The sequence below is a fragment of the Opisthocomus hoazin genome, chromosome 7, assembly GCF_030867145.1.
Source record: "Opisthocomus hoazin isolate bOpiHoa1 chromosome 7, bOpiHoa1.hap1, whole genome shotgun sequence".
Taxonomy (NCBI): Eukaryota; Metazoa; Chordata; class Aves; order Opisthocomiformes; family Opisthocomidae; genus Opisthocomus; species Opisthocomus hoazin.
In genome coordinates, this window is record NC_134420.1 from 50004724 (window position 1) to 50021897 (window position 17174).

The 17174-nt window shown below is 42.0% G+C and overlaps 1 protein-coding gene across 11 annotated transcripts in view; it reads left to right on the plus strand.

Moving 5' to 3' along the window:
• NRXN3 (neurexin 3) overlaps positions 1–17174 on the plus strand; it is a 1053133-nt gene that overhangs the window by 332427 nt on the left and 703532 nt on the right. For all 11 annotated transcript variants that reach the window (XM_075425785.1, XM_075425786.1, XM_075425781.1 and 8 more), the window contains one exon: positions 1301–1684. In XM_075425785.1, coding sequence (XP_075281900.1) covers positions 1301–1684 — 384 coding nt within the window. The remainder of the gene's footprint in view (positions 1–1300; positions 1685–17174) is intronic.

Consider the following 17174-nt stretch of genomic DNA (forward strand, 5'->3'; position numbering starts at 1 on the left):
TTTTCCGTTGGATACACTGTTTGACCTTAAACAAGTCACTTCACTTCTCTGCACCTGTTTCATGTGTTCTGATTATATTTCTGTGTTATACGTTCTGATTATTTTATGTACTGGGACAATTTCTTGAAATATAGAGGAACGGCCTCGGTGCAGTATGTGCACATCTTGCTTGGAGCTTATGGAAGCTACTACAATTTTAATAATAGCTGTTTTCCAGAGATAACCTTTATTTTTCTCCACCTCAATTTTCCTGTTTGTAAAATGGAAGTTAGAATACTTAACTTTCTTTGTAGAACCATAGAACAATTTATTTTGGAACAAATTTCTGGTGATTTCTAGTTCAAACTTTGCTGCAATCTAGGCTTCCTTCGGGGTCATGTCCAGTTGTGTTTTGAATGCCTTCAGGATGTTGATTCCATAGGCTCTGTGAGGTTTCTGTTCTCACGTTTGACCACCCTCATGGTGAAAAACGTTCATTTCTATGGAGTTGGAGTTTCCCTTGCTGCAACCTGTGATCAGTCTCTTGTCACTGCAAGTGCACACTACTGACTCATGTTCACATTGTTGGCTGCCATATTCCCAGGTCTTTTTCTGCAGAGTTGCTCCTTAGCCAGCTGGTCGCCAGCCTATACTTACGTGTGAGGTTATTCCACCCCAAGTGTAGGGCTTTGTATTTATTGTTGTTGATTTACATCAAACATTTATATTAGTCCTTTACTCTACCTTGTAAAGGTTTCTCTGAATGGTAGTCCTGTGCTTGCTCCAATACATCAACCATTCTCCTCAGTTTGATGTCACCTACAAACTTGATGAGGGTCTATTTAGTTCCATCATTCAGGTCCAGATCTGGAGGTAGTGACGAAGCGTTTTCTGGGAGAGCTATGTACTGTGAATTAATAGGCTTCTCCTTATTTATTTCTTTTTTTTCACCAGTCCTGATACCATCAGAGTCCTGTATGTTCTCAGTAAGTCTTTGCTTTGCTGGATGAATACCATTGAATAATGCTCAGTTTTACCTGTTGTTATTTAGCCATTGCATTGTTATGCTTGTGACCTCATAATCCAAGGTGGTATACAGACACACGATGATCGGTCGCTGCATGGAAGTACTGATGGCCTGTGGCTCAAGAGAAGAGGGAGCTGTGTGAGAGACACTGTCTCTATTACCAGTGGATTTGGGTAGGGAGGAATCTTCACTCTCCTGCGCTGAACCTTAAACGTCACTTGGTTATTGGTAAAAAATCAATTAGGCTAAGGCTGCAAGTGAAAGTTTTGGTGTCTTCTTATCTTCCTTGTTTAGGTACTATATCAGTGAACAGCAGACGCACCCCATTCACTGCTAGTGGGGAGAGTGAGATTCTTGATCTGGAAGGTGACATGTACCTCGGTGGGCTGCCGGAGAACCGGGCAGGACTCATCCTTCCCACAGAGCTCTGGACAGCAATGCTGAACTATGGCTACGTTGGTTGTATCCGAGACTTGTTCATCGATGGACGAAGCAAGAACATCCGACAGCTGGCAGAGGCGCAGAATGCCGCAGGAGTCAAGTCCTCCTGCTCCCGCCTGAGCACCAAGCAGTGCGACAGCTACCCGTGTAAGAACAACGCAGTCTGTAAGGATGGCTGGAACCGCTTCATTTGTGACTGCACTGGCACCGGCTATTGGGGTAGAACATGTGAGCGAGGTAAGCTGAGCTTTCTGAACTTGGTTACACAGAGCTGAGGGTGTGCAGGACGACTGGAACAAAATCCAGTGTTTCCACGAGGCTTTCCCCTGCCCTTGTTGCTCTTGCCAATGCTAAGTTCTAGTCCTCACTCTAGGAAAGCTTTCTTCTCTGACAGTTTCCTTCCAGTCTTTTCCACCTTCATTTTATGAGCTTACCTGCTTCATCTGCCACTTCACTCCCTAAGCCTTCCGAAAACCTTGTCTTGAGGTTACAGAATTTCTTTGGCTGAGCTGAGCATGGTTTGTCTCCTAAGGCAGAAAATGCTGCTGCATACGAGAAGTCTCAGGCAAATTACTGGAAACAGTAGCAAGTGTGAACTTGAGTTACAGAGATTTTTCTTTCATGGGACAGATGACGTATCCCAGCTCTGTCTCATCTTCCTCTTTTTTGCATGGTAGCGTTGCCTTGATGGCTGTTTATGGGTAAAGCCAGCTAATGAGATAGTGATAGCAGCAACGTGTCTCCAGGTTCACCTGTGATAAAGCAAATCTGTAGGAGATGGTGAGCAATTCTCTGTATCGTGTTCCTATACATTCTGACTGGTGAGTTAAAGACATATGGTTGGAGACATGAGGCACAAGTAATACTGGCACAGGCAGGCAAAACTTATATAGTTTAGGCCACATGGAAAAGAATTTGCTCATGTAAGATATCTGAGCTATATATTTCTCAAATACCAGGTGGTTCCATTAACTGTTGTTATCCTTATTGTGCTGGTGCTACCCTCTGAAGAGGCAGGTGAGTGGTTTTAAAAAAACAGGTGAGGCTAAGTTCACTTAGAAAAGAAAATACCCCCTAAAGGATGTTTTCTTATATTGAAACCAATCTTGCTGTTAATATTTGACCATTAGCACTGTATTCTGGCTGAACTGCACTCACAGTACATACCCAGGAATTAACTGTAAACCATTAGCAGAGTCTTAGGACTTTCAGCCCCTTCTTTCTATTACCTTACTTGGCAGCATCGCCTAATGGTTATGGTATGTGTCTTACAACTGGAAATTCAGATATTTTTGAGCTTCTGACATATATATTTGAGAAGCTCTTTTTCCACTCAGTGTCCCTGCTACGCTTCTTTTTAACATTGATCATAGTTCCATGCAACCATGAGAAAGAATGTGAAAGTTAGGTACAGTGCATAAAATATTAGACAGAATTAAGATATGCAATTCATTCACTCTCCAGAAGAATTTCTTCTTTGCAGGAAGTTTTTGTTAATGACCGAAATGCTTCCTATAGACTGGATGGGGTTTTTAGGTTTTACAGCACAAGATCTATGATCGTTCAAAAAGCTTCTCACAGCCAGCAATTTGTAGCATGCTGCCCTAAGCAGCAATAGTAGTTAATTGCCAGTGGTCCTTAAAACAGCTGAAGCATCAACACTGCCATCCGTGCTGTGAGGACATGGGTGAAAATATAAGATTCATGGGCATTAGCTGTGCCAATGTCAGATCAGCAGTTCCCTCTCACAGGCTACATTGGATTAGAAGATTCTGGAGAACAACAGCCTTGGGAATTGTTTTGGCCAATTGTTGTGCGATTAGGTTTTGGACAGACATGACCCCCCCCTCCAAAAAAAAAACCACGTTACCATAAAAGCATTGTTCCTCCACAAAATTGCAGTTATGCTTGTCCTTGGTCTTTACTTCGTATTAGAAGTGACCAGATCTGTGATTCAGGACTTTCTGGACTCTGTCTCGTATCCATGTCCTGGACCTGGCTCTCAGAAGAGAATCCGAAGCTAACCAATGACATAAAGAACAGCATTCATTTCATGTACCTTTAGGTATCTATGATGTTAGCCTTTACTCATTTTATTATCAGTGAGAAGAAATCAGCAGGTTAAAGGCATATAAGCATTTTAATTTATGACAAATGAATTTCAAGTTTGGCCTGAGATCCGTAACTTGGCCATGTTCTGGCCAGCACTAGTATGAATAAGAAAGATACACATGTGAATGCAAGTCTACCAGCATGGCAACTTGAGGTCCTAATAAATATATGTTAGAATCAGAGCCTATTTAATGTTAAGAAAACAATGATATTGTAGTTCAGGACAACGTAAAGAGGTGTATGCAGAGGCCATAATTCAGAGAAACTCCTTTTGTCTGTAACTAGAATCCACAGATCCTGTAGTGGTTTAGGACCAGTGTCAGGCAAAATGTGACTTTCATGCCCGAGGTTCCTTAGCAACACAAGGAACGGCTCCCAGGGAATAAATATTTGTAGACTGGATACACAAAAAAAAGCAGATTGCAGTGTATTTGACTCCACAACATATATTGTGGTGTTACACAGCAGCCTCATATTGGTCTGAGACAACTACTTGATATCGGACGACTGCATTTAGCGTATGGTGATTTTACTTCCATGAACAAAAGTATTGCAGGCTACCAGTGATATTTTCGTTCTCATGGTCTGACACCCAAGGATTATTGCAAGTCCTGACTTCAGCTGAAGTGTTATCCAAATACTGTTGGAAGGAGAAAAGTTAAAATGGAGTTTGGGAAGGGAATCAGTGAGAGGTGCTGCCATGCCACAGATCGCTTCTGCTTAGTGACTGAAGAGCTGCCATAGGACTGGGAGGAGCCAGGCTGGTGCGTAAGGGGAGGAATGAAGGAGGAGCAGGCTAGCTCTTTTAATAAGAGACAGCTACTGACCCACTTTTCCAGTCTGCCATCTGTTATCTGAGAAGGGCTGTCTCTCTCACTTTACTCAGTCCTTAGACTTCTGTCCTGTTAAAAAAGAGGAGTGTAACTCTCAGAAGGGGTTTGCAGCCCGAGATGTAGGGCTAAGGGGCAGGGGAGCCTAGAATAAAGAATCTGCTATGCCTGTTGGCTACCAGGAAAATCACTCTTTATCACAAAGCAAAGCACATACTTAACATTTAGTTAAGGTCCTAAAAATGCAAAAGACAACTCCAGGGAGAGAAGCAGATGATTCAGTTGTTGATGGTAAAGTCTATCTCTCACTTTCCAGGTATAGCATTTCTACATTTATAATCCTGTGTTTCTCATACCTTTTATACTTTGCCATATGAAGGAATGTTATACGTCTAAAAGGGATTCAAAAAGGAAATTCATTGTGTTGTAGTTAGAAATGAGGTTTGGGTTCTTTTTACGCATGGTGAAACAATACAAATACATAGTATTCAGTATGTCACCTATATCTAAAGCTTGTGGGAGTTTGTCCTGTCAGTGAAGTTAACACTGCAGTATATTTAGCAAGTTACACTGGATGCAGCGTAGGCTTGGTTGCAGTGATCTCCTCAGACCGTACTTCTGCGCAGATGGAGAGGCCTTGCTGTGGCTGCACTTTGATAGGACACAGAATGGACAGCTGCTGCCAAGGCCGCAAATTCATTCTTACGATTCCTGTGTCTAATTGGTCATTCAGTATTGGCAGTGATGTAAGCAGACAAAGGTGTTTTCAGTCTTGAAGTGTCATAGCTTCTAAGAGTAGTGTAGTCCCTCCATGGGGTGATTGAAATTGCATGGAAGAGATGGGGTGAGACATGGCAAAGACCAGTTTGTGTCTGGTATGACTTCCACCCAAGGTGGGGTATGTCAGGGAGTCAAAAGGGCTGCTCCGGTTCTTTTGGTAACTGTGTTTTTCCTTTACTAACTAGGAAAGAATATTCTTGGGAAAGAAATTGTGAAGGCTTCTATCAGGTATACTTACATTCAAGTCCTTGCCCTAGAAACTGGAGTGAATAGACATCAGTGTTTGATCCTCAGAAAGGCTGAGACAAAGTACTTCACCTAAACAAGATTCTCCTCAGTCTTCATAAATTTCCCTTGACCTGCTTGTGAGATTGTGTTTCTCTGCGGCTCCGTAGCCAGTGGCAGGTGACATGGAAGGGAGAGGAGATGAATGTGCAGTGGGATTCGTGGGCCAGAAGTGCTCAATGCCAGGCTGTGAGGCTAAGCAAAAGCAACAGCAAATGCTGTCAATTAGCTAGAGGCAGTCCCTACTTCACACCTTCCATCAGCATCTGTGCTGACCAGGTAACACACCCATTAGTTATTTATTTTCTTAAATCCTGCAGCTTCCCATTCTCTATCATCTTTCTGTAATGCTTCTCTACTACTCAGTCTAATTCAGTGTGACAATGTTGGAAATCACAAGTGAGAAGAACCTTTTGGAGACACTGTTAAGATTAAGGAGCTGCTGTAATCATAGCAGCATTTGGATGAGTTTCTGAAACTTCAGAGATTTCACAGTAGCTGTTGGAAGGGAACGATGGTGTGGCTGTCCACCAGGCTAGGAAATAAGACTCTGCTGGCTTTGCATGTGGCACGGACTCAAAGTCGTATTGTGACCTCCTCCTTTAGATGCCTCGGATAAGTACTCTAAGATTAAAAAAGTAGAAGCCTGGCAATGAGGACCTGTGCGAAGTGTTTAAGTTCCCTGTGCGGTCAGTGGAGGGAGGTAGTTGCTTCTCAGGAGAAATTGAAGCAGTAACACAATCTGCTTGCCTCCTTTTGTTGATTTATCTGTCTCATTTTATTGGTTATGTGGAGATTCTGGTCTGATAATTCCGTATTGCTGCACTCCAGAATGTAACTGGGCTGCGGAGGAATTGACAGAGTCAAACTGCCAAGGCTACCAGACTGACCAAAAATACAATCTTGTTTGGGGTGGGGGCATAAAGCAAAGTAAATAGAAAAGCTGCTAATAGAGAGGACACAATCCGTCCTGCAAGTGATGTTCTGAGCACCCTGTAATGTGGTAAAGATCTTGCCTCCCCCTGCTCTCTGACCTCTCTTACACTCCTGTTATGTCTGATGAGAATATGTATGGTGGAGAGCAAGGTTTAATCACAACAGAAAGACTCCTAAACTGAAAGGCAGTTTTTGGGTGTCTCTGAAATGAATGGCAGGCACAGCAAAGTGGTCTTGTGATGGAAGTTATGATTGCAAGTACTCATTGAGGCTTTGTACTGAGTTTGCTAGGTCTTGGGTGGTGGTGTGTTGGACATTAGGGAAAAAAAAAATCCTTGGAGCTTGTACTCTTACTAGTATTTAGTCATTCTTGCATCCTAGGGTTTTAGAAGGAATAGGAGCATCAGAGAACAGTGTCTACAATGCAGCCTTTCTGTGCTGAAGCACCTTGTTCCAACAGGTCTGCCATTTTGCTAGTTAGCTTGAAGTAAAGGACATAAAATACCTGAAAGCCCATGGGAATGCTTCCCAAATGCTTTCCGGTCATCAGACGCAGAGCAGGCTTTGGAATAATTGGCAAAAAGGATCCTCCAATGCAATGAATAGCACGTTTCCTCCTGTTGCCTGTGCACTACGTTCTCATACTGAATCCAGCAGAGATCAGGGCGAGTTGCATGTCTTGTCAGCAAGAAGGGCTGGAGGGCTGTTACAGACATGTGGGAGGGGGGGAAGGATAGGTTGATACAGCTACTGTGAAGGCTCTTTAGTGTTTTTTTAAGTACTTACTGTCTTCTGTACCCTTTGGCTTCTAATTTGTTAGTGTTTGACATCAGTTGCAGCACCAAGTCACTACAGCCCCCTGTTAATTGCACTGAAGGCGTTAGAGGTAGGAGTTGGGATCTGGCTCGTGGAGGATGATGTTATACGTTGCTGTGATAACAAAGTACCTCCTCACAACCTGTGGGCTTTTCTGAAAAGGACCCCAAAGCCCTGGCCTTGAACAAACGGGAGAAGGGGAACGTGTGTTGTATTCACATTAGCTATTTTCTGTAGCTGCAGTGAAAATGGCATAGGCTCAGAAAGGTGCACGAGGTCTGTTCTTCTGTGGATCCCAAAATCTCTCTGCATGCTTTCCTTCTACTGAAACACTGTGAGAGGGACTGCAGAGGGCAAAAGCCTGGGAAGGACACAAAGCAAAACACAGCTGAAAATCAGATTGGTTTAGGCCAATGAAAATCAAATGCTGATCACTCGCTTTTTAATGGTTTCTCCTACTTAATTGCCTTGATTAGAGGTTTGGATTTTTTTAAGAGGTATATACTGATAAGATTAGAAAAGGCAGGTTGGTATGAGACTGCTGGCCATTTAAGACTGAAATAAAAGACAATGAGGTTTAGATTTTAAACCTTTGAAGTTAATTGCTCAGAACTGGACATAGCCTTTCCAGGTAAGGAAAAAAAAAAAAGTATTGTTCCAGCTCTTTCCTTTTGCTGAGCTGCACTCAGTGTTCACTGCAGCAAGGCAGAGATATCCCACTCCAGTTCTCCTCCCAAGGGCTGGAACCAGTCTCCCTTCCTGTTTGGGTTTGCTCACAGATGGATGATTAACAGTGAGCAAACCAGGCTTTTTCTGTGTTTTGTGGCATGCTGTTTGTGAACAGCAATGTACCTGCTGTTGGCAATGCTGATGGTGAGCATAGAGCTACACGTTTTATTATCTGCCAAGTACCTTTATAGCAATGTTTGCTAAGAACAGTTTAATGACAACACACATCTGCCCATTATGTATGCAATAAATGGAGATGCTGTAAAAATAAGAAATGCTACAAAATCGTTCACTACATGGTTTAAGTGCTGCATTCTTGGCTGTCTCAAGCACAGGTAGCAGCATAGATTTTTTATTTTAGTGAAGATGTTTGATGATGATTACATATTTGAAGGTTTGTTTAAAAAACCTTAACGTGTTGATGCTTTTTGGACCGTCCGGACCTTTGCAATCTGCAGTGCAGTGCTAGATAACTGCTGAGAATAGATTTTCTTATAGGACTGATGGCTCCCAGAGGTGCTGGATACATTAGGAGAAAAGCCTTTGCTGCAGTGTTTTAGTGCTTTTAATCCCTGCTGGATCTTGAATATTCAAAGACTTTAATAAAGTCGAAACATCAGAATAGTTTTTATAATTTCATGAGATAAAGTGAAGATGTTAGACATCAGAAGGTCTGTTCTAGAGCTCATGTATTCCTTGACTTACTGGTGCCAAGATAGGTCCCTATTGTACAATTTCCCAAAATGTCTCCAAACTGTGGAAAAAAAGATTCCATCTGAATTTAGAAAAAGAGTTCATGCAATCCCTTCACACCCATTTTAATTTGTTCCTCACTAATTTTATAGTAAAGTCTGCATTAAACATGATCTGAGGCATGTTAGCTTTTGCTAAAGGCATTTGTGTGAGAAGTTCATTTTCTCCGTTTGTGACGCCTGTGGCTGTTCCCTCTGTGGCTGGCCCAAGTGGCTATGCTGTGGTATATGCTGTACACAATTCTTCTGCTCAGGAAACACAGGCCTGGACTTTCTGTGCTTAGCTCCCTCGTATCTCTCCCTGATGACTGTCAGGGCAGAAGGCTACTGGTCATTGCAGAAGTGCTGGATTATTCTACTGTATTAGGCTTTTATGTACCCTCCATCTCTGCATCCTTTCCTTGCCTTCCGTGGGGTCAGTTCTGTTCTAACATCCAAACAATTCACAAGATGGTCATGAGATATTGTACTAGCTCCAGGAAGGAAAGTGCAGCCAAGGTGGGGCTTGTAAGGGAAGAGAAACAATATGAAGGAACAATTTCAGAGTCTCTCACTTCAGGATTTGTATTGTGATCCTTTCCACTCCTCATAACTTTGTTGTCCATAAATGTGTATATTCAGTCAAAAGTCATTCTGAGTATATGTTGTTTCCAGGACAAGTGATGGCATTTGTTGCCTTGTAATGCTTTTGTGATATACTCAGTACAGAAGAGTGTGCAGTTAATTCTGCAGTCAGGGTGATTACATCTTTTTGAGGAAAGATCATTTCATGGTCTTTAGGCTGTTCAACTTTAACTTCGAAGAGTCTCATTGATGTGACAATCTCCAACAGCATGTGCTGAGCAGCTGGAAAATCTGAGTCTATAAAAATCAACTGATTGTCTCTCTGATATTTTATAATGGCATAGGTATGATTCTTTTATCTGTGTGTTCTTTCCTATTTCTTCATCCTATCTCCGTCATCATATGCTCTTGATATTTAAGGCCACTCCTGCTTTCCATGCCGCATGTGAATTTGTTAGTGCTCCAGGTGCTCTTTATCTCATCTGAATATGGTAATTGATGGCACAGAAGAAGATAATTTCTGCTGTTTTTCTTTGAACTTCTGTGTTTCTGCCTGTTTATTGCTGAGTGTAGCTTTTACAAGGTCTTCCCAGTTCAAGAAATACGATTATCCAAAACTGGATTAGATTTTGTACTACAGTCAGCTCCTGTAAAGAGCACTTGAACAACAAAAAAAGATGTTGATGAATAGATGAAGAACAACATTTGGTTAATGCTTTTTAGCATCTTATACTTCTGTTAGTGTAGGCCTCTTCTAAAGGACGAATATTGTAGTGGCATATTTGTTTATCTGCTGGTTTATAAATGGCAGCTCAGCACAATGGCTTCTCCTTAATGCAAGCCACAAAGTAAACCCTACATATAAGTCAAGTCACAATGCTGCTCAGATGTCTCTCAGATTAAAGGACAGCTTGTCACAGCAGGTCGGATTTGCCTGAATCACATTGTATTAGGGGAAGGTAGAATTTGCTAAAACTTGGATGATCTAAAGTTGTAAGTCACCATAAAGAAAGGAAATACTTTTTCACCTTTTCATCCTAGCTTTCCCAGGTAACTCCCAGGAAGACACATAATGTCATGTCATGTCACATGTATGATCCAGAATGGGCTGGTTTGCTTTGAGTACGCACCATGTCTGTTGTGACATGACACAGGTGACATGTCAGGTGTCTAGAGATGAACTGATGACACTGGGTGCAAGAGTCGCTTCAGACTACGTGTTATCTTTGAGTCTGTTATGGATCAGTGGCTGATCTCATTCTCTGTGGCTTTGTACCCCCCTTCCTTTCCATACCCTTGAATCAGACCACTTTGTGTTTCTGCTGAGACTGCCAATTGTCCCTACAATTAATGGGAATATCTTGATGGAAATGGCCAGGATGAAGTAGATTCATTTGTCATGAAAAATTATTTCCAATATTTAAAATTACTATATAGACCTTGGAGATGCTATCTGTGAAATTAGCTTTTTCTATGTCTCTGCTTTGCCCAGTCGAAGCCATCAAGCTGAAAGGCAGGCACTGGCACAGGGCATTTTCTATCTCATTTCTTCTTGTCTATTCATCTCAGGGGGAGAGGAAAGACTTGGCATTCATGATGCTCCCTTAATTGACTCTCTCTCCATGTGGAGATAGGCAGTCGCCCCTTGGACACTTTGATTGATTGGATGAGGCTATTATGTGATATGGAAACGATATGCAAAGGTGCAGCCGTCACCACAAGTATGGAAAGGTCGTACTTGGTGGTGTATATTGGCTCACCCAGATCATCTTCGTTTGTCTGCCTCCTCTCATATGCAGTTAATCCACAGAATAGCTCACAGGGTGGTGCTGGTAAATCCAGCATCACTAGGTACCAGACTCCAAGGTAAGGCTCTCCAGAGGGAAACCATTCTCACTCACTCTGCTAAAGGGTCTGAGACTGCGAAATGGAAAGACAATTTTCATCACCATTATTTGCTCCCTTACCAGCATCCTCTTTTTTTTTTTTTTTTTTCCCCTGGGTAATTGAGAACAAGGAAGTTAAAACTGGGAGATAAGGTGCAGAAGAGGGAAACTGTATCTTGAATTGAAATTGAATCTTAAGACGAATTTCAGAGCTATTTCCTGATTTGTGATGGTTGTAGGTGGTGAGTAGGTGGATAGATAAAATGTGAAACTCAGGAGATATCCATCACATCAATGCAAAAATCATCCCACTAAAGAGAGACAGCAGCAGGGAAGATGTACAAGAAAAGCAGTCTCATAATAAGTGCTGTTGGTCTCATGATGCTTCCATTTTTTCATGGCCTGCAGTGGTTGACTTCTGAAGTTCTGCCTGTTAAGGCAAGGTCCTCTTGCGGTCAGCTGGGGTCCTTTGGGTAGGGGTTTCTTACCATCCTAGTCTTGTCTTCCTGTGAGCAACTTGGCTTTTTTCCACTTCTGAGCTAGGAAGAATTGTAATCCTTCATGTTGAGATACTGCTAAAGGGAGCAGAAGGACAGGGCAGGCTGGAGGGGATTACTGCTGGAAGCTGTATCAAAGCACCAGAGTTTAGGATTCAAACGGAGTCATGTGGAATCAGACTTTAAAAGTCTGACTAGCCACAGGCCTCTTTTTAAACTGCTGAGAAAAGAAAAATATGGTATTTTTAATAGTGAATTTTTGTCCACTACCTTTCATTAAATGAGTAAAAATGGAAAATGACAATTCCACCCTCAGCTGAAAAGCGTGTTAGATTGACAGCTCTGGGAGTCCTAGGCTTGTGCTCAGAATGAGAAATATATACAGAGTAGCTATCCTTTATATACCTTATTTGTCTCAGAGTAGTATCTGCATTAGAGATTAGAAGGTAGGTCAGTCTTCCTGACCTGCCTGGTCTTTGGTAGAGCTGCAGAGTAGAGCGGTGAAAGGAGGAACGCTGCTCCTATAGCTCCCACTTCCTCTCCATTACTTGTGTAGCTGCTGAAGACCGAAGGAGCCATGAGGCAGCCTAGTGCCCTTTGCCCAGGGGACAGAGCAAGGGCTTTTGAGCCCAGCAGAACAAAATGAAGTTTGCGTTGCATGTGTCATCTGCCATGTTAGGACAAGATTCCACACCTCCCCCCCCAAGAAGTGATTGGCCAAAGGCACGTGCTTGCTAAATAGTGAGAAGGAAACAAGAATACAGAAACCATCGCAAGTATTTTATAGTTTTTTATTGTTTATTTGTTTGTTTTTTAAATCTCTGTCATGAATGTTTGTGACTGAAGAGAAAAATGAGGTCAAAGGAAAGACTTTTGACATATTAAGAAATTTTAAAAGCTGTAGAGTCCTTACACTCATCTTGGTGTATAGGATCTGGTTCCTAGATGTGGAAGCCTAATAATTCAGTGCCTAGTTATGGAAACATCTGGGTTTTCACCATTTTGTTACCGTCTCCCCAGTGAAGTTGTCTTCTGTTGCAGTCTGGCTTTTTGATGTAGACTCCGAAAGTCACTGCTGCTCCATTTCATCTGGTCAGCTTTCGTGCCCAATTTGTGCAAATCTCCTTATTCTGCATTTGTGTTTGATTGTTCTGTCTTCTTGGAGGACTGATCAGTGCTGAATTTTAGCCTTTCCCTCCCTGTCAGGTGTGACTGGAGGATGATTTAGCACTGCAGCCAAGGTGCTTGCCTCAAAACTCTGTTTTTAATAATTCTGGCTTTTCTTCTTCTTGAACACTGTGTTGGTCAGCTGAGGATGTGGAGCACAGGTAACAGTTGGCAGTTCACTTTCCACCAGTCGCAGTCTGGTGCTGGGAGCACCGCTGTGGTGTGAAGGAGCTGCCATTAGCCACTTTGGTGGAGGGGGTGGAAAATGTCCAGAGTTCAGCAGGATGGAGACTTGCTCCTGTCCCAGTCTGTCACGCTCCTTTTTACTGAGGCAACACCACAGCTCTGTATCTTGTTCAAATGCTTGTGTGCCATCCCCTAAGCCTATCAGGCTCCTTCTGCCACCTCACCTTCCAGTCTGATCAAATTTCACTTTCCTGTCTGGTGCAGAAGAGCAAGGAACGTCCTGGAAGATTTCTTGGGATGTGGGAAAAGGCGACAAGGGAAGGAATGAATAGAGCTTTGTAAAACAAAAGGCTGGTGTCTTTTTTTGTGTGTCATTTTATAGCTTGCAACCTTTTGGGGTAAAGCAATTAGGCAAAACAAAAAGGATTAAGGAGAAACAGAAATGATTTATCATGCTATTTTTTAAATAGCTCACTTTGGTTTTGCTTTATCTTTTAATATTTTATTTAAAGTCAAAGGCACTTGGGCTGCTTTTAAAAAAATTGAAACATAAAGGAACACCACAAATAGCCATGTCGAAGAGTAATGAATCCAGCAGACAGAAGGACTTGTGTCCAAATAAAAAAGGCAGAAAAGTGTAGGCTGGAATTGGTATTGACTGTGCAATGTGCACAGTGCTAATGGACCTGCAGAAGAAACAAGAACATTGCAGCCATAAAGTGAAAACCTGGTCCGCTCTGAATACAGATGAGAGCAGGAAAAACAGTGCTTTTATGGGGCTGCTTTTGCACACGTGGCCTCTTGAGCTAACCTGCTTAGAAAGTCAGAGTGACAGGATGTAGATTAGCAATCAGCATCCTCATTTAGCCATTTCTCCCCAGGTTGATTTACACTGCTGTGAGTTCTCTTTTCTTTTGTCTTTTCCTGCTGGCTGGTGACTATTTGCTGAGCCCATCTATTCTCTTTTACACAGTGTTTTTTTTTTTTTCTGAAAGAAGCTATAAAAGTTAAAATGCTGTTCATTTAGCCTTCTTAGTGTGTATGTGTGTGTTGCCTACAGTTCATACCCTAGTCTGTGTCACCAGCCAAGCCTCAGTCAGTAAGTCTTCCAGGAGAAGCAGCTTTGAAACAACTGCCATATCCCTTCTGCTGAGAGTTGGTTTTTCCCAGACACCCCATCGCTCAGATTGGGGAGGGATACTGGCCCGTATCCACTGGATCAATGTGCTCTATCAAAGTGTTGATCAACAAAATCCTATTAAAACTGTATGACACCCCATAGCTTTCTTATCCCATGTGAATCCCTTGAAAGGGAGTGTCCTGTTAGGCGCAGAAGATATTGTGCATGCCAAGAGCTGTGACTTGGCCCACGAGCTGTGATTTGGCATCTGTTTGGGTTCTTGCAGATAGCTGTGTATTTTTTTTTCCTGCTTCAGCGTTGCTCCTGGGTTACATGCTTGAGCAACTGTTTGGTGAAGGATACCTAGGAAGGCTTCAGGTCAGGAAGGAGGACCACCCAGATACAACTAGGAGGGGAGATATGGGTGTCCTGGTGTTAGACTTGTTTGTGTTTGGGACTGACATGTGCTTAGTACTGAGGTGAGAAAGAAATGTTCAGGTAGTGAACTGTAACCCATCTGACACTGTTGATGAGACCATCTCTGCACGTTGGCAATGGGTTTTAGGCTATTCTCTGCCATAGCGATGCGGGGCCTGCCAAATCTTGCAGTATTACCCCTCTCTCTGTAGAAGCCAGAGATGGGGGCTCAGGTGAATTTTTATACCTTTACATATGGAAAACACGGGGGAGCCTTCAAACTTACAAGGAACAGGCAAGGTCATAGCTGGGAGAAAGTAAGTTGCTGACCTCTCTACCTGGCTTTGGGCTATCAGAATAAGCTAAATAAACCCACATTAAACTGTTTATAAGGGTGAAAAATGATAATCCTATGCAAGCAGGTGCCATTTTTGCAAATATGCAAAGTATTCTCAAAAAGAGATAGATATCATTATCATTTTATGTTTTGGGAAACTGTGATACAGAGCAATTAAGGTACCTACAGTAAGATTCAAGATTTCAAAAGTAATTAGCCATAGACCTGGGCTGAGGGGGTTGCATTTACTTTACTGGGATTTAAATGTCTGAATCTAAGATATCAGATAATTTAGTCATTAGACTCTTAGGTCACTAAGCTATTTTTTCCGCCTTGAAAAGCTATCTGATGTCTCTAAAATAATACTTGCAGATCTCTACAGACATGGTGATACAGTCCTGGGATATTTGATTAGCAGTTCCTAGAGATAAATACTTATATACTGTGATAGGATAGAGATAATTCGTATTGGAACCTGAGTTCCTTCATCTTCTGCTCCTCTTCTGTTTTCCCACTCAGAAGAGCACTGATAAATCACTTTGGCCTTTCAGCCATGCAGTAATGAAAAGCTGATTACCGTACAGCTCCCCACGGGTTAGTCGCTCTTATCCAGCATTGCCCTCGCTCAGCTATCACTCCATGTGTGCCTGGCCAGAACCCAGGGACTCCAAGTAACTAATACATGGAGAAAGTTAGTAAAGATGTGCTTAGAAGACAAAACTGAAGTTGTACAAGTGTTAACTTAAGGAACAAATGAACGTTAAGGCAATGTTATCTGGCAGTGATTTCCCCTGGACCAGGGGTAAAAGCACAGTGAATCCTGCTACTTGGGAATCTTTGCAAAGCTGCCTCACAGGTGCTGTTCAGAAGGTGCGTTGCAGTATACCGGGCACAGTGTGTGCAGTCCTGTTTGCTCTGCAAGGGTATCTGCTGACTGTTCCTGTGGCAGTACCTGCAGGTGAACAGTGTGAGCATGGGCAGCTGTGTCATGTAAACTCAGCATCACTGCTGGGCTAATGAGTAAATTTGATCAAGGCTTCTCAAGAAACAGGCTTTGACATATATGGGGCATCACTAATTCAGTGCTTCACAGAAGTATACAATATAGACATGCCTTGGTATTCTCTTGCTGGCTTATATCACTACAGACAAGTTCATTTTTCTGTGCCCTGTCTTCCCTAGCTGCAAAAATCCCACATACTTGAGACTTTCCTTAAGTCATAGAAGGCTTGCAAGGTGAAAAATTCATGAATCGTTCAGAGTTTAAGATTCTAGGATGAGAAAAGTTGAAGACCAGCAAAATGTTAATTTTTGTTAATCTTTGACCTATTGTGTCATAGTTTTTCTTGAGCTTAATGGCCCTGAGAACAGGTAGAAAACCTCATCTAGTGATTGGTGTTTATTTTTGTGTTATCTAACTAATTTTCCTATTATTGCTGGTTGACACATATTATTTTATTTTTCATCAGTACAGAAATGTGGGCAGCTTTTGTTTTTTTTGTATTAATAATTTGAGTTTATAGCCCCAAAAGAACAACATTGCCCAGACCCGCAAAAATCATTTATTAAAAATCCTTAAAGGTCAGAGATTTACTTTTAAAAGAGCGTTGATTTACTGTCTTGTGCTACTTTTCTATACCTGCAGTGCTAATGCAATCTTTGTGTGGTTGTTCAGACCCAGAGCTGGATATTTTTGAGGTATACAAGCAACCTTTTGTAGATCAAATGCCATAGTACTTGAGCCACTCAAGGGGAAAAAACTTTCTAGTTTCTTTGACATTGAAAAGGTAAACTTATTCATTGCCCTTTATGAAGTACTAAACAAACGATGAGATTTTGTGTGGTGTGTCAGCGATTGGCTGAATGTATTTAACTCGAGAGTGATACGAGATCTACAGAGCACACAAAAGGGAGCCTTAAATAGTTTTACCCATTGACCTTTGCCAAGATAATAAGCCTGAATATCAACTCCTCACCCCTTAAATTGTCTACTAATGAAGTGACATTGGATATTCAGCTACAGGCATGCTAGAGAGAAGTATTCCTAGTCACATGAGTAGAAATGGATACTGGAGAAATGTGAGCATAAAAAGTGTATTCCCTTAACAAGTTTCCATGGGTATTTCTTATTAAAAAAAAAAAAGTGTAAAAAGAGTGCTTGTTGAGCAGCTTAGACTGAAATCCCGAGTATGAAGGAAATTGTCAAAAAAAAGTTTAAATATCATCAGGAGGCTGAAGGGAAAAATTATGGAGAAAGATTAGAAGAGTTCAGTACATGTTGCTTCGTAAAATGAGAACCTGAGGGGAGGGTGA